At 39.5% G+C, this 23,374-nt stretch overlaps 1 protein-coding gene across 7 annotated transcripts in view; it reads right to left on the reverse strand.

Annotated features, from left to right (window-relative positions):
- The window catches only part of camk2a (calcium/calmodulin-dependent protein kinase II alpha), a 496,915-nt gene that overhangs the window by 407,746 nt on the left and 65,795 nt on the right, over positions 1-23,374 (reverse strand). For 6 of the 7 annotated variants that reach the window (XM_073871010.1, XM_073871009.1, XM_055180348.2 and 3 more), the window contains exon 3: positions 8,950-9,009. The exons of the other annotated variant lie outside the window; for it this stretch is intronic. In XM_073871010.1, the coding sequence (XP_073727111.1) occupies positions 8,950-9,009 (60 nt within the window). The remainder of the gene's footprint in view (positions 1-8,949; positions 9,010-23,374) is intronic. 7 annotated transcript variants of the gene reach the window in all.

Consider the following 23,374-nt stretch of genomic DNA (forward strand, 5'->3'; position numbering starts at 1 on the left):
GTCACAAAAATGGAATTATCTCTGCTTTTTTCTCAAAATGTGGTGTTTTTGCAGAAACCTACCCATATTCAAAAGCTGATTACAAAAGAACTACTGAAGGTAGTGTCATGGCCAGGGGCTGGCTGTGTCTAGCTAAAGCCACGCCCCTTCTCTACTTCCACCTCGAGGAGGTCCCCAAAGCCAACCCAATGACCAGACAACACGAGAACAGGTAAGTATAAAATAGTCTTTATTTATTAAATATTTAGAGTGTACTGGGGAAATGGGGAAAGGGGAATTAAAACTAGTATAGGACTCTGCCCTCCAGGTGGGCCACGGCCAAGAGTGTGGCAAGGAGCCAGGGGGCGACAGGGGTCTAGGGGGCTGATGACCAAAGGGGAAGACGTAAAAGCAGGCTCCTGCCTGTCCCCGCTATCCGTGGCGCCCTCCTCTTCTTTCCTGGAGGCAAATGTAAAATAGTGTGAGTATTTTGGGGTTAACTCTCTCCACCTGCTTACCTGAATTTCGCTCCGCAGGGACTTCACTGCTCAGGTTTACACAATGCCTATGTTCAGCTTACTCTCCTTCCTTCCTCGTTCCTCAGGCGGCAGCTAGAACACAAGACCCAGTTAGCTCGTCGCTGGTTACAGCTCGTGGTACGTATAATTTCCCACCGTTCGTTCTCCTGATGTTCACTCTTGTTCTCCGTTACTCCACAGGCAGCAGCTTGGACACAAAGACACTGTTAATTTGGATTTGGGATGCTTCTCACCTCTCTGCTGGTTACAGCTCTTGGTAGGTCCAACTTTCCACAGTTCGTTCTCCTAATGTTTACTCCTCTTCTCTCTTGCCCCACAGGCAGCAGCTTGGACACAAAGACACTGTTAATTTGGATTTGGGATGCTTCTCACCTCTCTGCTGCTTACAGCCCTTGGTAGGTATAACTTTCCACAGTTCGTTTTCCTGACGCTCGCTCTGTTCTCCTTTTCCACAGGCGGCAGCTTGGACACAAAAGCACTGTTAATTTGGACTTGGAGTGCTTCTCACCTTTCTGCTGGTTACAGCTCTTGGTAGGTATAACTTTCCACAGTTTGTTCTCCTGGCGTTCACTCTCGTTCTCTCTTTCTCTACAGGCGGTAACTGGACACAAAGACACTGTTAAGTTGGATTTGGGATGCTTCTCACCTCTCTGCTGCTTACAGCCCTTGGTAGGTATAACTTTCCACAGTTCGTTCTCCTGACGTTCACTCTCGTTCTCTCTTTCTCTACAGGCGGCAACTGGACACAAAGACACGGTTAATTTGGACTCAGGGTACGTCTCACCTTTCTGCGGCTTACAGCTCTTGGTAGGTATAACTTTCCACAGTTCGTTCTCCTAATGTTTACTCCTCTTCTCTCTTACTCCACAGGTAGCAGCTTGGACACAAAGGCACTGTTAAGTTGGATTTAGGATACTTCTCACCTCTCTGCTGCTTACAGCTCTTGGTAGGTATAACTTTCCACAGTTCGTTCTCCTGACGTTCACCCTCGTTCTCTCTTCCTCTACAGGCGGCAAGACGGCTGGCATGCACAGGGAGTCGAACGGGCGATGGTTTCCTAAAAGGTGCCGGGGACAAGACCCTCTCGGCGAGTCCGCTGGTCGAGCAGAGGGGCGAAAATGACACACCATCTCGAGCGCTGCCCTATCCTCGCTACCCGTAGGGGGGGTCGAATACCGGACAGGGGCGCCCCTTTGAAGAGACCACGGGGCGGCGGAACTCCTTCGCCTCTAACTCTGCAACAAGGGCATACACACAGGTAAGGTATCAATGAAATCGCCCATATTCGTACTCACACAACTGCCAGCTTCCAATCTTCACCGCCGTTCTCCTAAATCTGCCAATATACAGACGGGGACGGCTCCCAGAGGCCCGCGTCGTCACTTCACACTCCAAACAGCACACTACGTATAATAGATCATTCTTCCTAGGACCGTAAGCCTCTCCGTCTCTTCCTCAATGAAATGGACGATGCGGGGTTACGTCTGACAAGACACACAGCACTTGCACAGCAACTCACATCAATATACACAGCACCACTTCAACGTGAAAAGTTTGCAAAATACAAGGACTCACCCACCACACTACAGGTGTACACAAAGAGATGCCCGACATCCTCCACTTCACTTGGGTTGGATGAGGGCGATGATAATACGGCCTGGAGGTGTTAGTCCGTTGCTATGGCTGCTTGGATGAAACGTTCCTGCAGCTCGCCTACCACGCTGGTTCAGGGGTAGGGCCGCCCTCCTTCTCCTGGAGGTACTCAATGAATGCACAAGTTAGCTCTCTACGTTGTTTTACTACAGGAGCTGATACTCACAGCGGCCCGCCTTTGTTTACGTTGCAAAACACCATCCGTCTCCTTCCTCCTTTGTTCCTCTAGATGTGTCACTTAGACTGATGTTTCTTCCACTCGTATGGTTTCCTAATACTCCAGCGTGTCCACCGCAGACTACGAATGAGAGAGAGAGAGAAAGTATAGACAGCCACTAATGCGTATCAAACGAGCACAGCTCCGCACCTCAACTCACACTAAGCACACAAACTGTGGTTTAAACTGCTCTTAAGTACTCCTCTGTGTGCTGCAATCTTCCAATCACCCGGCGCTCCTCCTAACAACGCACAGCTGTGCTTGATTTGGCTGATTACAGCCCTTGCGATGCTGCCGGATGTCCGGTGTTTCCTCTTCCCGGTCTGGGCGGAAACATCCGGGCGGAACCAAACTTTCCCAACTTTTGGTTCCGCCCAAAAAGATCGTCACCTTGTGACAGGTAGGATGAAACGTTTTTTTTTTTTTTTAAGTAGAGGGTCTGTTCTTTCATTTGGTATATTGTATGTTTATATATTTAAAGAATAACATTTTCTGGAAGGCATTAAACGTTCGTGAAAATCATGAAAAACACTGGCTGGCAACTTTAAAAAAAAATGCTGGCGGTGAAAGAGTTAAGGAGTTTATGAATTAAGCAAACCTATTAAGGTACTAAAGCAAATACATTCTACTCAACTCACCAAAGGTTTGTGAAGTTCTTTTTTATCTTAAAGGTTGAAACTCTAGTGTATACATGTTACTACTGTTGCTACTAAAAGCAAAATGTGTCTACGCAGGAGAGGTTTTGATGTTTTTTTTTATTCTTATAGTTATAACTGAATTGGTACTAGTATTATTTGATAATACTGTGAAATGAAACTGTGTGTAAATGTTACTTTGGCTTTGAAAAGGCTGTTGCTGCAAGAAATTACAATTTACTCAGGATAATATTTTGAATGTATAAGTTTTTGACATTGCTTATGACTGCATTTGAATGTATTGTTCATGAATTGATGCTGTGATATGTGTGTGTAAATGTTTTGTGTGTTACAGGATAAAATAAGGAATATAAGCAAATCTATTTTACTCAGGATAGTATTTTGTATTTGAACATTGTTTTGAACATTGTTATTATGACTGAATTAGTTCATGACTTGATTTAAAATTCTGTAATATGATATGAGTAAATGTTATTGCAGGTTTGAGAAAAACAGTTTGTGATTCAAGCTGAAAGTTCAATGTGCAAAAATATGAAAATCTGATTTCATGTATTTGAACAACTAAAAGAAATTTAAAAAACATGTTGTCATTGCTTATTTTTGTTATTTACTAAGAGCTGTTTTAATACCTCTATTTAAATGTTGTGCAGTTTTGCAGTAAATAGAAATGGGACAATGAATCACAGGAAATTTTACAGTAAAAATACACATTGTAATATATAGTGTGCCAACAACAGCAAATTTGGTGTTATTTATATTAGATCTTATCGGGTACATTACTTTGATCAGACAAGCTGTCATGACTGGTTACAGGAATCAGGATGCAATCGCAGGGTTCACGAAACATAGTAACATTTATTAATTAAACAGGGAACAAAACACGAGGAGTAAAACAACGGGTAGGTAGATAACACAGGAACAACATGAGAGTAACAACAATGATTTGGCAGTGAGTATTGCACAAACAGAGGTAAAAATACACAGACTAAGTGCATAGCAGGCTTGTGCACAATTCAGAATTTCAGAATTGGCCTCCATTCAATTCATGAATTGGAATTTGAATTGAATTGACTCCGCCCTACAGGAAGTTGAATTGGAATTGGAATTGGAATGACAGGAAGTGGAATTAAATTCATAGCAATTCAAAGAATTCTACAGTCACAAGAATCTCACATACATTCAGTGTTAGGAAAGTTACTTTAGAAAATTGTTTGGCAACCCTTTTAAATACTTGGTAAAATTAAAGCATTCTGGGAAATGAAGTCATGTTACATCATGTTCCATAAAATTACAATTGCAAAAAAATCTAACTTAATTACTTGTTATGTGACTAGAGTTTTTAAAATTAATTGCTAGGGGAAAACATTTCCTGTTAATGTAATCTGTACAAACGAATATATTTATAGAATATGTAATGCAATCATATCTGACATATACTGAAAGTTTCATTTTTAACACTTCACTTCCTGTATAATATGTATAAGAATTTCTTTGAATTTCTATTGAATTGCAATTCCGCTTCCTTTAATTCAAATTCGAATTGTAATTCTAGATCCAGTTTTTGACATAAATTCAAATTTAATTCAAATTCAAGAATTGAATTGGAATTTTGGAGTCATTCTCAATTCAATTCTGAATTCTGCACAAGCCTGGTGCATAGCTGCCAACTCTTGACCCCATTCTCACGCTCTCACGCCACACATCCATTTTCTCACGCAGGCTCGTGCCCACCATTGAGATTCCCATTGAGTTTAATAAAAGTCATGAAATAATTGCCTAATATACCTAACTGTAAATACTGTAAAAATGCTGATCTCTCTATCTGATGTGCCTCAATCAGCATAAAGGGCTCGTCAAAGTCAAAATGATGCGATGGCCAATCAAATCAAAGAAGGTGGAGTTATTGTTTACAGAAGCCGGAGCGCCAGCTACAAAATACAGAGCGAGTGCGCGGCTGCGGGCTGGTGAAAGAGCAAAGCACGATGTAAGTAGCTAAACTAGTGCCCGCAGTAGGCTACTGACACTTTTATATTTTAGCGTACCTTCACTGTGTTTTGCGTGCCACCACTTCTCATGTTGCTTGTACTTTGCTGCAAAGAGTCAAAGAGCATTTCACTTTATGTGGCGCTGCGCATAAAGTTCGGCAGCGAGGACATCAGAGTACCGCAAGAGCAAGTCGAAATGTTACAAAAGGATCCGCCTTTACCTTTGCTCTCGCGTTACTCTGATGTCATATGGCGATCAGTCAGCGCCGCACCAGTCGAACACACAAGCGTCAAGGTCTGGATGAAAAGCAGGGACCTGCCCGGATTCCACGCACACAGAAACCCTCAGAAAACAGCCATTTTAATCAACCATCACCCGCGTGTGCATGTTTGTAAGCAGTACAAGCCTGCTTGATGTTTGCTGTGGCAGTTTTTAATAAAAGAGAAAAAAGTCTATTGATATTTGACATCTATAAACAATAATATATACGAAATATAATTATATAGTCTTGACATGCACATTATCTGTTGCTTTAGTTTAATATAAAGTAATCATTTGATTTATTTGATTGTGACAGTCCTTCTATCACCAATCAATCACAAATCATCACTTTATGCTTCTCTTTCTCAGTGGAAAGGCTGTTTATGCGCGCCGAGCGCCTTGCGGTTTTCTGCCGCCTGCCGCGCATGCGTTTTTGAAGGAGCGCTGAGAGCGGAGAAGCGCCTGACGTCATTCGCGTCTTCCATTGTCCAATCGAATGAAGGGAGAGGCGGGCCCTACGTTGTGGTGAGGGAAGTTTACAGTTACTTTGAAGAACCGGACACCACTCGCTCACTCTCTCCTGCGTGTTTGTGCACCTCCCACCCTCAAACAAGGTCAGAGCAAGCGCCCTCTTTTTAAAGTTTCTGCTAATATGACAGTTAACAGCAAAAGAGCGCTCACGCTTCAATATTTGATTGACAAGACAGCTGACTCGGTGGTTGCTTAGCAATATGAAAAGCCGCGCCCCACTGCTCTTTTTTAAAAAAGGCAGTGCGTCGCGCCTTGCGTTTGCAAGCGTTTAAAGCGCTTTTGGTGTGACTGCGCCCTAAGTGTATAAAATAATAATAAAGACTCTAATCTCAGGCATTTAAACTCAGTAAAAGCTTTTATTTCATTTTAATTTCTAAAATATGATTATATTTGTATTGTAAACCATTTTTAAGCAGTCTTTTCCAACTATTTAACACAGAAATAGCTGAAATCCACACTATTATCAATTGGCAAATGGTAAGGACATATATAAAAAAATTAATACCCCCCCCCCCAAAAAAAAAATCTCACTCCAAGCTGAACTCAGAAGTTGGCAGCTCTGTAAGTGATAACAGGTGTGATATGACAAGGAATCAGTTAATGAATGTCCAGGTGACAACAATCGGAACACAAAACATGACACAGACTACCCGTGACACAAGCACTGTAATTTTAAGAATGTGGATATTTTGTTTTTATTTACTTTCTAAGTTGTTCGCACTTTTAGAAGACCCAGAGCAGTTAATTACCGACAGAATACATAAACAAACTACCAAATTACTAATTCAGCAGCTTATCAACTGAGGTAATGTAGTGAATCTACCTGTTAATTCAACAAACTTCGGAAACTGTTGTCTCCGGCCTTTAAAGAGGGGACAAAATTCTGAGAGATGCTGTGGAGCAAGCGGGAAATCATGAAGTGGATTACCAGAAACAGTGGATCTTTAGATGAGCGGTAACAGAACACTTTAACCGGGGTTGGCGGTTGGTGAGAGGGGCATCTTAGCCACCGGGCCACACATATCCCCCCCCCCCGTGCACGGTCTTGACTAAGGCTAATCTGTCTTTAAAAACGGCTCTTTCAGGTGATAAGCTTGATGTGTCACCATTAGGGGTGGCACGGTTCATGAAAAAAATCCGAACCGTTCGGTTCGCTTGTCTCGGTTCGGAGCGTGGGTGCATCGCACGGTTCAACGGTTCATGGCATGCGCAATGTAGCCTCATGCCCTGCATGTTACCTCAGATAGCGTGTTTCCCTTTTGCACGAAAGAAGAGGTGACTGGTTTGGAGTCTAGTACTGCGGGTTATGTTACGTGTAGAAATGTCAAGTGGGAGAGAAAAGGAAGTCTACCCGGAGTTGGAGGATGCGCCAGCGTCGTATAAGTTTGGTGTGTGGAAACATTTTTTATTTCATTTACATGATGACAGCGGAAATAAAACAATAGATAGAACTGCAGTCTACAGGTTGAATGTGTTCGAAGAGCCACAGGAGACCGCCGTCATCTGAGGTACTGAACACATTTTACGTCTTTTCATTTTCGGCGCTATTTTTAGCCTTTCATTGATAAAACTAAAGCGGCTGATTTCCGCGTAGTTTCATTTTGCTAGCATGTGAAAGTTGCGCAATCTTATTTCATAAATTGCCCCTCAAAGTAATCAGGACAAAAGTGGTCAAAAGTGGACAAAAGAGACGGATTTAAATATTACAGGTGTAAAGGTTATGTTTCTCTCTCATCCACATACTTTCTGCAGTATTTAAGCAGCCTCTCAGTGATAAATCTAAAAGCTACACTGAAGTTGGCATTTTGATAAATGCAAGTTATCTTTGTGTGCTAAAAATGCACATAAAGTTCATTTAGATGGCAATACACATTCTCTTTTTTGTCAAATAAACGAAAAGCATGCTGAAATCATCAACGTCTTCCCTCTTGCTGTATCAAAATCTCACCTGGCTTTCCTCAGGGATGGTCCCAATAATGTGCTTAGCCAAATTCAGTTTGTACACGATTACATGATATAACTTTTTTAATACTGTATACTAAATTATGGATAATTAATAGATTAATAAGATAATACATTTCTGGAGTGTTAAAATTAAAAGAAAAAATAACAACAAGAACCGTACTGAACCGAGAACCGTGACCATTAAACCGTGATACGAACCGAACCGAGGGTTTTGTGAACAGTGCCACCCTTAGTCACCATAGAAATTTAAATATGCTCACACAGTAAATTTTAAATGCAAGTACAAATGGTTAATGTAGCAATGAAAATAAAAACAGTAGAGAGAGCCGCTAAACTGAACATTAATTATGCATAATGTATGTGAATATATTTTAATATAATTTTTGGGATCAACAGGACAGTCTCAAAGTTCGACCAGTAGATTGCAATCGATTGGTTGGCAACCACTGCTCCTAAGGGCTATAGATTTCTTTTAATAATAATAATAATAATAATTCTTTTTTGCTATGTGTTTCTTTAGAATACAAGAATCTAAATGAACAGTTTTTAATAAAGTTTTTTAAATAAATGTATTATAATTTTTGCAGCTGATGTCAAAGTCAGTTGTACATTTTTGAGTCTTGAGAAATAATTAACCTTTAGATTCTCATCCATTCCCAACAAATAAACATGCATGTGTGTTGTGAACTTTCCAATATTGTAGTGTTTCAGCAGAAAAATAAAGGGTCTAAAAAAATTCAAAAGGCGTTTCCCTAAAAATTCGAAATGACAGAAAATATAGTCACAGGAAATTTGAACCATTGCGCTTTTGCATTTGCCCAGGAATCAGAAGAATCTCAATTTTGTTTCTAAGTTATAAGCATAAGGCAACCTGTGGCTGTAAAGGGTTGACGATAAATACCCTAAATTTTATTTGGTAACAATTCTGACTGACCTCTACCTGTGTGTACCTGTTGTCTTTGTTTCCCCAACCATGCAAGAACCAAATATAAAAAATTTTTTCGAAAGAAACTACTTAACAATTACAAATGTAATTTATTAACAATTTGCAAGTAAATAAAACATGTATCTTAAGTTTGGCTGCTGATGTCAAAGTCGAATGTACCTTTAGGAGTCTTGAGAAAAAAAATTAACAGTTAGATCTCGTGTGCGGGGAACTTACCAATATTGGAGTGTTTCAGCAGTCTACAGATTCTAGCCTCCCTGTCTAGCTTCTGGTGATCTGAAATACATACAAATTATTATTATTATTCCCTTTGTTAAACCAGATAACTTTTGAGTTTAAAAATCTCTTTTTTACAGAAGTGACCTGGCCAAAATGAGCAGCACAGTATTTAAATTACAAAAAACAACAACACCACCACATCAAACATAGTATAAACACATTAGTCCAGATTTAAAAAATTACAAATTATTCCATACTTCCACTAACAGCTCACTAAAAAAGATTTTAAAGTGTTAATCAACACTAGGGTCTGTAATTTCAAGGTATTTTGTAAAATGTTCCAATCACTTGGTCAGAGGCGCGGGAAGATTTTTTCGTACAGGGTGCTGTGGTGCGTATGCAGTTGGGGGGGGGTGGCATTAGAGTTATAAAATGTTAAAGTTGTTCACAAGCTTTTTATTATGCAGACCACTCTACCTATAAATGTCTTCTTTTAAAAACTCACTCGCACCTCCCACCCATAAAGTAAAGATGAGCTGAAGGCGCATACAAACTACAGTGGGGCAAAAAAGTATTTAGTCAGCTACCAATTGTTCAAGTTCTCACACTTAAAAAGATGAGAGAGGCCTGTAATTTTTGTCAAAGGTACACGTCAACTATGAGAGACAAAATGAGAAAAAAAATCCAGAAAATCACATTGTCTGATTTTTTAAGAATTCATTTGCAAATTATGGTGAAAAATAAGTATTTGGTCAATAACAAAAGTTTATGTCAATACTTTGTTATATACCCTTTGTTGGCAATGACAGAGATCAAACGTTTTCTGTAAGTCTCCACAAGGTTTTTACATATTGTTGCTGGTAGTTTGGCCCATTCCTCCATGCAGATCTCCTCTAGAGCAGTGATGTTTTGGGGCTGTCGCTGGGCAACACGGAATTTCAACTCCCTCCAAAGATTTTCTATGGGGTTGAGATCTGGAGACTGGCTAGGCCACTCCAGGACCTTGAAATTATTCTTACGAAACCACTCCTTCTTTGCCCGGGCGGTATGTTTGGGATCACTGCCATACTGAAAGATCCAGCCACGTTTCATCTTCAATGCCCTTGCTGACGAAAGGAGGTTTTGAGTCAAAATCTCACGATACATGGACCCATTCATTCTTTCCTTAACTCGGATCAGTTGTCCTGGTCCCTTTGCAGAAAAACAGACCCAAAGCATGAGGTTTCCACCCCCATGCTTCACAGTAGGTATGGTGTTCTTTGGATGCAACTCAGCATCTTTCTCCTCCAAACACAAGAAGTTGAGTTTCTACCTAAAAGTTATGTTTTGGTTTCATCTGACCATATGACATTCTCCCACTCTTCTTCTGGATCATCCAAATGCTCTCTAGCAAACTTCAGACGGGTCCGGACATGTACTGGCTTAAGCAGGTGGACACATCTGGCACTGCAGGAATTGAGTCCCTGGCTGCATAGTGTGTTACTGATGGTAGCCTTTGTTACTTTGGTCCCAGCTCTCTGCAGGTCATTCACTAGGTTCCCCCGTGTGGTTCTGGGATTTTTGCTCACCATTCTGGTGATAATTTTTACCCTACGGGATGAGATCTTGCGTGGAGCCCCAGATCGAGGGAGATTATCAGTGTTCTTGTATGTCTTACATTTTCTAATAATTGCTCTCACAGTTGATTTCTTCACACCAAGCTGCTTACCTATTGCAGATTCAGTCTTCCCAGCCTGGTGCAGGTCTACAATTTTGTTTCTGGTGTCCTTTGACAGCTCTTTGGTCTTGGCCATAGTTGAGTTTGCATTCTGACTGTTTTAGGTTGTGGACAGGTGTCTTTTATACTGCTAACAAGTTCAAACAGGTGCCATTAATACAGGTAACAAGTGGAGGACAGAGGATCCTCTTAAAGAAGAAGTTACAGGTCTGTGAGAGAAAGAAATCTTGCTTTTTTGTTATTGACCAAATACTTATTTTCCACCACAAATCGCAAACAAATTCCCAAAAAATCAGACAATGTGATCCTCTGGATTTTTTTCCTCATTTTGTCTCTCATAGTTGAAGTGTACCTATGATGAAAATTACAGGCCTCTCTCATCTTTTTAAGTGGGAGAACTTGCACAATTGGTGGTTGACTAAATACTTTTTTGCCCCACTGTATATAGCCTATTGCAACATAGTAGAGTTTAAATTCTCTGCCAGGGTCAATATTTTCTGCTAATATCCTCTAGCCGGCCGTTGATTAAGCATATTTTTCATTATTACTTTATTAGCCTCATTGGGTGGGGAGAAAGCTATGCCATATAATCAGAAATATTATATATAGACTAGGCCAAAGTAACAAAGGTGTCCAAAAAGTTACACAAATTACAAAATGCTTTGTAAAAGTTACAAAATGCAACGCGAGTCATGTGCGGTTTCTCCTCTGGCACGCATCACGCACCAGGTCTGCTGTTCTGTATGGTGTAGCTTTAGTGCAACATGGAGTTTAAAGATGTAAAGAAAAAAAGAAAAACAGGAGAATTAACTTTGAGCAAGTTTGCAGGAAAGTCGAAGGCATGGAAACAGTTTATGTATACATTCTCACTTGTGCCAGTAGCCTATACGCCGCCTTTGTTTTCCTTTGCTTAAGTTTTTAGTATTTCTAAATTCTAACATGGAAACTTTATTGACATCACTAGAGTTAAGGCGATTAGTGGACCTTTTAATTCACGGGTTTCATTTAATTCTATTTTTGTCTTAAGTTTTGTTTCAGTTTGTCATGCCTCCTGCACGGCGGTGTAAAAATAAGATATTTTTCGACTTTAGAATTCAAACATCATATCCTGAATTGTCGGAATATATTCCATATAGATTCATTTGGATTTATAGATGTTTAACATTAAAATCGATGCATGGGAATAATTTATAGTAACTTTTGGGCTGTGTGATTGAAAAAAATCCAAAAAGACATTGCGAAGCTGTTAGATACAGATAGCCTAAATGCATTTGTCATTGTGGCTGTGAGTGTGCATGCTTAGCTTGTCTGTTATGCTTATACGTATAGACCGGTTGCAGGTTTACTACTGGGTGCGCGCGCATCCAGGAGGCAGAAAGCCCGCTTGGTGAGCTGATCCGCTACTGCAACAACCTTAATTATTGAAGCGTTCTTTATTGTTTGTATATAAATAAAACTTGATTTTAGTTGGGTCTGTTTTTCTGTCTTTATTTTTGCAGTGTTACTGTGATACATGTATGAATTATAATGTTAGACTAGTAACGTAATAGTTGCACCTATGTTAACATCAGGCACCCAGCACTGACTCTGTTGGTACTATTTTCCACGCAACAACTCCTTGGCATTTTGACTTACAGACACAGCTACTAGCCTATTATCCCTCTCTTCATCACACACCCCAATGACATACAAAATGTCTTCGAACAGAAACAAACAATCAGAGATATTTTAAGCCATCATTTTATTGTCATCGCAGTTTTAAATCTTTGCCATCAGGGGGTGCCGCGCCCCTGCACTGGGTGCCGTGTACCAAAAGGTTTGTTTTCCCATTTCAGTTAATATAGATGGAACTAAAAGGATGTACAAATCTTGTGAATGCAAAATTTTAATACATATTACACACATGACACAATCACAAAAAACCTCAAAGACATCAATACTCCAAAACTACCAAATACATCAACCAAACACACACACACACACACAGACACACACACATTCTGGTTTCCATGTTTTGTGGGGACATTCCATAGACGTAATGCATTTTATACCGTACAAACTACCCCATTCCCTAACCCCAACCATCACAGAAACCCTTCTCCCACTTCACATTTTCAAGAAACATCATTTTGTTTGATTTATAAGCTTATTTCCTCATGGGGACAATTGGTCCCCACAACGTGATAATTACCACACTGTAAAAAGTGATTCTGAGTTTTAGTCAGGTGGACCAGTAAAATCATGTCCTGTCAACTTGCAGTGTTTCACTACGCAATAGGATGAGTTATAACAACCTCAACTTGAAGGGAAATTGAAAACTTAAACAACAAAACATAGGTTCTTTCAATTTTTTGCCTCATGCGCATGTGCCAGAATCTCTACGTCATAATGACGTACTACTTTAACGAATTTGAACGCGCCATCGCCATTTTCTGCACGAGAGGACAAGATCACTACACGAGCTCTTATTTGAACGACTACAGATGTTTTTTATAGTAAGAATACCCCGATTTGTTCTTTCTTTCATGTAAAAAAATAGGCTTGTTTCGTTTGCGTATTGATTTAAGACAACTTGATTGGTAAGTTAACGTTAATCAGGAGCCACATGCACATTTTTGCTAGCTATGCAGTGTTAGACACCGAGCTGTTGTCGAGACGTGAGTAGAAAGAGAAGTCGTCTTTGACTAGTGTAAGTAAATAGATAAAAACGTGTACAGTTACTTTTTAGCATGTTAATTGGTGTAAAATGGCCCAAAATTGCTTTTTCGCATGATTTAAAGTTTTCAGGCACCGTGTGGCGTGCGGCGTTGGCTGCGAATAAAAAAAAAAATATTGTAACTTTCTCTGTAGTAAAACCCTGATAAGGTTTACTTGGGAATTTATAACAAAAAATGATATATATAATGTGTGTATATATAGAAATATTTTCTATTAATTTCACAAGTATACCTTGAAAAACCATAGTAATCATATAAAGGTACTGTTTTGGCCATCGTAAAAATGAACACAGGGTAGTGTTTGGTTGGCCAGCGAGAGTTTTACTTTTGTGCAGTAAACAGCTCAAAATAAAAACTGCCTATCGTTGTCTGGACTCTTATTTGTGTTTTTGTAATGTTTGTTTACAGCCGCCGCAATTGCTACCTCACGTGTTGATCCAACACATCCTCACCCCATGTCGTCAATATTTGACGACACTTGACCATTCGTCACTATGTGACGGGGAGGGTATACGTTTCGCGTCATTTTTTGACGAAGTGGGGACTTCCATCCTATTACGTCCGTTGCATTGTCTTTCCTCTTTTCTTACCATTTTCGCGTCGGTTTAGGGTTAGATTACGCAAAATTAAACAGTGTACGCGAAATTAAACAGTTGTCACCTGGCGTTGGGGTTAGAGTTAGGTACGACAGTTGTCACCTGGCGTTGGGGTTAGAGTTAGGTTTGGGTAGGGATGTCATTATGTAAATCTAACTCTAAACCGACGCGAAAATGGCAAGAAAATAGGAAAGAGAATGCAACGGACGCAACAGTATTGAAGTCCCCAGTTCGTCAAAAAACTACGCGAAAGGTATACCCTCCCCGTCACATATTGACGAATGGTCAAGTGTCGTCAAATATTGACGACATGGGGTGAGGATGGGTTGGTTGATCATGAAAGCAGTGAATGTGTGCACACACGAGTGAGCCTGTGTTTAATAAACTTGCTGTGCGGAGATATGCACTTAAACGCATTTAAATAAGGATTGTATTGTTTGCAATTGCGTACTTTATAAGAATACCAAAAACCGCGTCGAGTTTCCTGACTCGTGTGTTTGTTTATGTGTGTTCCCCTCGCGTGAAATGTTTGACGGAAGAACAAAGAAAACACTCGCGTATGGAGATACTGACACACATACGCAAGTAAATAAGGATTTAGATGTCGTGTTTGGTGCAATCGGATGAAACAACAAGGAATGGAGAGACTGGATTGTGGATTGCGTATCCATTGACAGCAGGAGGCACGAGTTATGCATATGGATGTTTCTGCTCGTTCACTTTAATGGCGTGGGGGTGTGGCGATCTCATCTCATTAGAGATAATCAGGTAACAAGAGATAGACGGTACTTCTCCTCCTTCTCATACAGTTTACACCGACTGACAATATATGTTTTCGATCTCACTTACATCATTTAAAAGCTGACATTCCAAGCATTATGTAGACGTTTATCTTTTGTTTCTATGACATGTATTCGTTAAGTTACAGTTTATTTTTCTGACGCACATCATGTTTATTTTCTTAATTTTGCGAAAAGCACAACATTCTGTTTTTATTGGGAGTGGACAGAAAAAAATAGACACTTTAACGCAGTGGTCTCAAACTCCCGGCCCGCGGGCCATTTGCAGCCCGCCCTCCCCCTCTCTGCGGCCCGCGTCACCTTTCAACAATATAACGTAATCTGGCCCGCAGAAAGATTTTTATTTAAATTCGTTTTTTTTTATTTAAACGTTTAAGGGTTCGGTCACATGTCGCGTCTAACAACGCGAGTTAAAACGAGTCGGGGCGTTTCTTAAAGTATGTTTACTTTTCAAAGTGCTTGCTTGGGAGCGGAGGTTGCGCAGCGTGGGATCGCGTCACCCGTTGCTACGCAGCCACGAGCGCGCGCTCCGTGATGACGAGGGTAACGGAATGCGTGATCGAATTTTAATTCCTCTCGCGTCAATCATATCATTGTCACAATGCGATCAGTTCATCTGATCGCGACTTTGTAGTGTTTGTCCAGAGAAGATTTGTTACTTCCGGGTTTATACTCTGTTACTCAGAGAAGAGCTGCTGTGGGGTTATTACCGTAGTTCACATTAAGTCACAGCTTCTAATGGAGACACCGCAGTGGGAGATGTACTGCAACAGTTTAATATTAAACTACGGATGAGAAAATGACCCATCAAAGTGCCCAGGTTAGGAAAAGAGGAAAGATGAGGAGAAATTACAGAGGATACAAGTATGTACACTTCTATATGAAATATATATGAAGTATAATACATTATTATCTTGCTTGCTTATACATAGAGCAGTATTATTTATTTTTACTGTCCAACTAGCTTATGTAACATTGACTACCCATCCAAATGTTTTAGGATCACTTTCACTTTCAATCAAATATTTTTCTAAATATAATAGCAAATTCATTAAAACGGTGGAATAACAAAAAGGAACATAATGAAGTCAATACTATGACTGAAAACAGTCAAAAATAAATAAAAACAGAAACACGTACTGTTGGTAATTTTTTTTATAATAGTTTATAAATGTATAGGAAAATTTGTTAGTTTTAATAGGCCTTAGTTAATAATTCAAAGCCTAATAAGGTTAAGAAAATATTTACTTACTTTTATAAAATAATGTATATTAAAAAATAAAAAACACTGTTTATATATTTTCAAGTATTATTATACATTAAAAAATATTTTAAAGAAATATTGTACTTTTTTGAACGTTAAAATAGCTCTGCGGCCCTCTGATGAAATGTCAGTCTCAGAAATGGCCCCAAGCCAGTTTGAGTTTGAGACCCCTGCTTTAACGTTTTAAATGATGTATAAATCATATCTGTATGTCCAAAATCAGCAGAGTTATCTAAGTCTCTTTGCGGAGTGAATGAAAAATAAAGACTATTTTGCCGCAGCCGACCCCAGAGTGTTAAAGTTTGCCCTAGCTGTAAGTAATTAAGTGTGCTTGCAAAAGCACACTTATTGTTCTTCTTAAGTTTTATTATTATTAAGTGTGCTTGCAAAAGCACACTTATTGTTCTTCTTAAGTTTTATTAGGGGTCAAGCACCGAAGGTGCTGAGACACCTATTGGAATTGTACTTTTTTCTTCTTCTTAGCCATTGGTGTCTATGGCAGCCCTATGAACCGTATGTAGGAAAATGATGAAATTTGGCACAGTTGTAGTGGTGGTCATAAATAGTCAGGTGGCCAAAAATGGGGTCTCTAGCAGTAACTCTATAGCGCCACCAGCAGTGCAAAAATTCAATGTTCAAATGGTTATAACTGCAGATCTGTTTGATCTATGAAAATTCTACTTAGCACACGTGATTGCTCTCCTCATGCTTATTGTTTTTAATACCTTACAGTAAGACTCCACCCATTACAGTAGCAGCCATTTTGAAATGTACAGTATTTTGTTTTTTCGCTACTCCTCCTTCAAATTTGGTGCAATTGTTATGAAATTTGGCACAGGTGATCTTTGGAGTGAGCCGCATAGAAATGACCGAACAGAATTTTGATATTTGTCTTTGTTTAAAAGTAATAAATGCACAAACTTAACGATGTTGACGCAAAAATGGTTTTGAAGCTGTATCTCGGTCATTATTTTATCAATCGAAATGAAATTTGGTACACGTCATGTCAAGCATAAACTGGGGGACCATGCTGAATCTGGTGACAGCGCCACCTATGGGTCATGAGTTATGAAAAAAGGCTATTTTTGCCCATAACTACTGAATTGTTTGTCAGAAAACTATGATTGTGTTGTCTACGGATTCCTTGGCTCATGCCGCATCTGTGGATGTGTATTATTACTCAGTACCGCCACTTCTAAAAATAGCTCTTGAGCGTACCACCACCTCTACGTGCGCCCAGAACGTGATTTTAGCGTACCGGAACGCTCATCTGTTTAAAAATCAGAGGTTTAATTTAAGCATTTGGCTGCGCTGCCGCTTTTCAGAGCGCCCTTAATGTACGCTTCCTAATTCGTTCCACCGAGAGCAGAGACTACATTACCCATACACCCTTGCGTTTACAAGTTAAAAGCGCATGCGTCCTTCAGGCAGTGTCAACGTGCTCTGGAGAGGTGTGTGTTTGTGTGTGAAACGCTCAACCATAGCTGCTCGGTTAAAATGAAAATACAATGAACAGGTAATATGCCCTCCTTGTTTTAGACTCTGAGTAGTAAAAGAACAAGGTCAGAATCAGAGGACTCGCTGACATCCCACCAAGCCAGAATGATAGCTGCAGGTCAGACGCAAGCCTTGTAGGTACGTGATAATCTCCGCTGTCGCGGCTTTCAGTTTGGTTCCCCTCGACGCAACTTCGGATTTCCTCAGGCGATGTGCAGAAAACTTTCTTGAAATTGTAATATACATTTAGTTTAATTGCTAAACTAAAAGTAGACGAAATTTCAATGAATTTGAACGACGTGCACAGTAGTTTTACCACCCGCAAAATGGAAAAATGGGACAAAATAAATGACTTTAGAGTTTCAAATGGCCAGAATTTTGTTATTCTTGACCCCATAGACATGGTCTTGGTGTCATTTTAATGTTTTTTTTTTCAAGCTTTTTCTATCTGAACCACTAGTTTTAGCATTTAACCATGCTGAAAATTTTACTCACATATCTACCTTTTGCACATTTTATTTATGTTCAAAAACTCTTTCTACAATAGCTCTTTCTAATGGTATTTTTTCAAAATCCTTTTGCACATTTTATTTATGTTCAGTAGCTATTTCTAGCTCAAGCAAATCCACAAATTTATAAAAGGATTAATTATTTTTTACAAGGTCGTCTGTTGACTGCTAAATATAAAACCCCTTCAATATAGGAGTCGAGTCAGCAAAAAAAAATAGAGTACCGGCACCTCTTTTGGGCCACTTAAAGCACTGATCTCACTTGAGCCTTTTGATTCTCATATACATTGTATTTCTGTTATTTCTGCTCTGCAGTGTCATTTCCACATCTTTGGTAATTGGCATATGTCAATCCTTGCATCTCTGTAATTTATTTTCTGCTGTTCCTTGAACTGTGTCAACTGAGTGGCGTGGCGGGTAAGGCAAACGCAATGAGATTCTGAGTTCTTGGGTTCTAATCCCGCCTGAGGCAAGTGTTCATCGCTTCTGTTACATTTTGTTCTTTCTCACCTATTCTTCTCGACCTGTCTGTAGTTCACATATGTTCAGTTTTTGCCATGTTTTCGGTTGCTTCTTGGCACTGCGGTGGTTGTGCTCTGTGATTGCTACGCTTTGGGTTCTTTGCAGTGCCTTGTCTTCTTGATGCACCTTGGGTGCTCAATGCGCCCTGGGTGATTGATACGTTGTATGTTTATTGCTGTGCTTTGGGTGTTTGATGTTCTTTGTGTGCTTGCTGTGCTTTGAGTACTTGCTGCGCTTTGTGTGCTTTCTGTGCTTTGTGTGCTTTCTGTGCTTTGTGAGCTTGCTGTGCATTGTGAGCTTGCTGTGCTTTGTGTGCTTGCTGTGCTGTGTTTGCATTGCGCCGAAGGTGCTTGACCCCGTGTTGCTGCTTGCAGCTATATTCTTCTTCTTATTATTATTATTAAGTGTGCTTGCAAAAGCACACTTATTGTTCTTCTTAAGTTTTATTAAGTGTGCTTGCAAAAGCACACTTATTGTTCTTCTTAAGTTTTATTCTTCTTATTATTATTATTATTATTATTATTATTCCCGGGTAGATTTTTTGTGTCAGCTCTAGCGACCAGACCGTTTGACGCAGAGACACCATTCAAACTTTAAAATGTTCGGCCAGTACCGGTGTAAGTTGCTTGAGAGGATGAAGTCACAGATCCATGTCGTTCGGCCGCCATATTGGAAAGAACACAAAACCTTAAAAAAGTTTCACAGGTCACAAATTTTGTCCAAACTTCATGAAATTCCACGTACGCGATCCTTGGACCGAGCCTCACAAAAGTTACTAGAAGGATTTTTGATTTTCGGAAGCGTTTGCGCGCCACAGCCCAAACTAAATGTGCGTCAACGCCGCCAAAACAGGAAGTAGTTCAAATCTCAATATGTCTGTAACATTTATTAACCAAAAATTTTATATGAACTCTTTACTCCAATGTGAAGATGCCCAAGATAAAAAAACATTGCAGTAACATGTCTATATTATGTTATTTTCACTTTAAAATGTCCAATTAAAACCTGTGTAAAAAATAAAAAATGTCATTAGCCTTTACCAGTAGAGGGCAGCCTTTACGTTCAAACGTGTTTTTTAGACAGAATGTAAAGATAGCGGCAGCCATCTTTAGAAGCTAAGCTAACAGGCTATTGCTCCGTGGAAAAGTTTGAATAACAATGGCGGGATGTAGTTTTAATGTTAAAATGGCAAAATGGAATTTAAAAGAGCTTTTCAGAGAATCGGTGTTCCTTTAAGAGCCACAATACAGCGAAGAGCTGAGGAAGAGAAAGCAGAGAAGCCCGGAGAAGAGGCGACACCCTCAGACTCTGCTGCGAGCCCGTGGAGGACTCAGTAACCTCGGCTGCCACCCAATCTTCGTATCGTATATGGACAGATTCCTGGATACATATTTTTAGAATCGTAAACTTCATCTTAATCACTATACAATATGCGGTTTCGGACGCAAAACTGCAAATGGATTTTATATTCTGAATGCTTGAATCAACGCGAGCTCTCTGGAGAACGTGCATTTTCACATACAGGTAGGAATTATATGATTCAGACATATTTTAATCCCTTTCTTTTATTTCAGTGATATATGGCACGACAAGTTTAATTCCCTTTTTCATCAATGTAATACATTGTAAACGTATTAGTTTGTAAAGACGTCAGTTTCGCGTCCTCGCGTAGCAGTGATCGTTTGGCATCGGTATTTTAATTAATTACGAAATTTGTATTTTATTTTTAAATTGCTATCTTGTGTTTCTGGCGCATTCGCGGATTAATGACTCATTTGAGTCGTTTTCATTACAAAGTGTTACAAATAAATGAGTCTTTTGAGTCGACTCTTTACAAAGCGAATGGGCCAAATGTTTTAAAGTGGTTCGCGAATCAGTTTGAATGAATTGTTCAGATCGCTTCAAACACGGAATCGTCCGAAGCTGTTTTACTCGTAACCTATGTAGAAACACGCAGAATATAACCAGTGTTGGGTGACGTGGAAATTAATTTACCAATCTTTTAACTAAAAGCAAAACTTCACACATGTACCCGCCATTACATACGCGCGACCGCCGACCTGTTCGTCGTCAGACACAGTTAAACGCGTGCAACCTCCAGAAACACTGTAGCACAGATTGAAGAAAATCCATGATCCATGAATTCGATGATTGACGTCTGATTCGCTGTTTAATGTACTGTATGATGTAAGTGATTCTCACAAAACACACGTGACATGACAACGTAAGAAAACATGAGTTTTGTTATAGTGTAAACTGTCAATGTCCTCAGACCATCTTAGGAGATTCCAACTTTATACATATACAAAACTGTTGTCAGTTTACTTGTCTGATATTTCAGCTACAAGCTACATCAACATTGAGACTAAAGTTAATTTGTTAATTTGAAATGCTTGTCTATTCTGTGCTTGTATTCTTTTTCTGTACTGTTTGTGTATGTTGCAGTTTTACACATACTGTAGAAGTGCCCTTCATAAGTATTCTTCTGTTTGTTGTGGAGTCAAGAAATGTCTAAACATTAAAAGATGAACATGAGACAAAAGTACAGAATCTGTCACATTATTTTTTTTAATGGGCACTGAGCTGTGTCCTGACTGTTTACACATGAAAAGCATAAAATATGTAGGATCAGTTTGATTCACTTATGTGCATTTGTGTACAATACACATAAGTCAGCATTTAATGCTGTTGTTCTTTGTTGTTAAAGCATGTATGTGTTGAAACATAAACAAAGGTTAATAAAATATGACATTCTAAACTTCTGGCATACTGATATTTATCTTACCAATTTCTGGTCTCCACATCAAACAGAAAAAGCTTGTCTTTATTGTTCTGATACTTATGGAGGGCACTGCGTGTGTGTGTGTGTGTGTGTGTGCGCGTGTGTGTGTGTGTGTGTGCGTGTGTGTGTGCGTGTGTGTGCATATATCTAGATTTATTTTTTCATGAGTAACTAGTAACTCGCTACTTGAGTATTATTTTCATTGCATACTTTTTACTTCTACTTGAGTAATTATTTATTTAGTTACTTTTACTTTAACTTCAGTAAAGTTTTTGGCTACTCTTTCCACCTCTGTTAAAATCTTCATGAATCTAGGCTGAGTTTGCCACGTTGAAGCCTAAATAATCAGACAGATAGTAAGTTAATCGCCCATCGCTCACAGCCCAGCACCTGCACCACTGCATGCGTATCGCGCTGACAAACATACACCTGATTTTACTGCCCTGACGAAATCTAAAAGTATAATTTCTCTTATTAGAAGCTAGCCTAATGTTTGCCAGCTATTAAAATGGCGGTTGTAGTTTAAATAGAGGTCGTGAAATAATTAGCATTGACAAAAAACTGCATAAAACAATGTTATATTCCATATTATACATTTTTGGTTATGTGTACTTAAGTGAGTAAATAAGTTAACCGCAAAAACTAAATGTGCGTCGACGCCGCCAAAACAGGAAGTAGTTTATCTCAGGAACGCTTTCACGTATTGAAACCAAACTTTGTACATGAACTTGGGACTCCAATGTGAGGATGCACAAACTAAATCGGCGGCACCAGAGCAAGCACACTTTTGCAGTTCGTCCCGAAATGCATTTTCTAGTTATTATTATTTTTCCCGGGTAGATTTTTTTGGCCAGCTCTAGCGACCAGACCGTTTGACGCAGAGACACCGTTCAAACTTTAAAATGTTCGGGCAGTACCGGTGCAAGTTGCTTGAGAGGATGAAGTCACAGATCCATGTCGTTCGGCCGCCATATTGGAGAGAACACAAAACCTTAAAAAAGTTTCACAGGTCACAAATTTTGTCCAAACCTCATGAAATTCCACGTACGCGATCCTTGGACCGAGCCTCACAAAAGTTACCAGAAGGATTTTTGATTTTCGGAAGCGTTTGCGCGCCACAGCCCAAACTAAATGTGCGTCAACGCCGCCAAAACAGGAAGTAGTTCAAATCTCAATATGTCTGTAACATTTATTAACCAAAATGTTTATATGAACTCTTTACTCCAATGTGAAGATGCCCAAGATAAAAAAAACATTGCAGAAACATGTCTATATTATGTTATTTTCACTTTAAAATGTCCAATTAAAACCTGTGTAAAATTAAAAAATGTCATTAGCCTTTACCAGTAGAGGGCAGCCTTTACGTTCAAACGTGTTTTTTAGACAGAATGTAAAGATAGCGGCAGCCATCTTTAGAAGCTAAGCTAACAGGCTATTGCTCCGTGGAAAAGTTTGAATAACAATGGCGGGATGTAGTTTTAATGTTAAAATGGCAAAATGGAATATAGAAGAGCTGTTTAGAGAATCGGGTGTTCCTTTAAGAGCCACAATACAGCGAAGAGCTGAGGAAGAGAAAGCAGAGAAGCCCGGGGAAGAGGCGACAGCCTCAGACTCTGCTGCGAGCCCGTGGAGGACTCAGTAACCTCGGCTGCCACTCAAGCTTCGTATCGTATATGGACAGATTCCTGGATACATATTTTTAGAATCGTAAACTTCATCTTATTTACTATACAGTATGCGGTTTCGGACGCAAAACTGCAAATGGATTTTATATTCTGAATGCTTGAATCAACGCGAGCTCTCTGGAGAACGTGCATTTTCACATACAGGTAGGAATTATATGATTCAGACATATTTTAATCCCTTTCTTTTATTTCAGTGATATATGGCACGACAAGTTTAATTCCCTTTTTCATCAATGTAATACATTGTAAACGTATTAGTTTGTAAAGACGTCAGTTTCGCGTCCTCGGGTAGCAGTGATCGTTTGGCATCGGTATTTTAATTAATTACGAAAT

Source organism: Misgurnus anguillicaudatus, chromosome 9, assembly GCF_027580225.2.
Source record: "Misgurnus anguillicaudatus chromosome 9, ASM2758022v2, whole genome shotgun sequence".
NCBI lineage: Eukaryota > Metazoa > Chordata > Actinopteri > Cypriniformes > Cobitidae > Misgurnus > Misgurnus anguillicaudatus.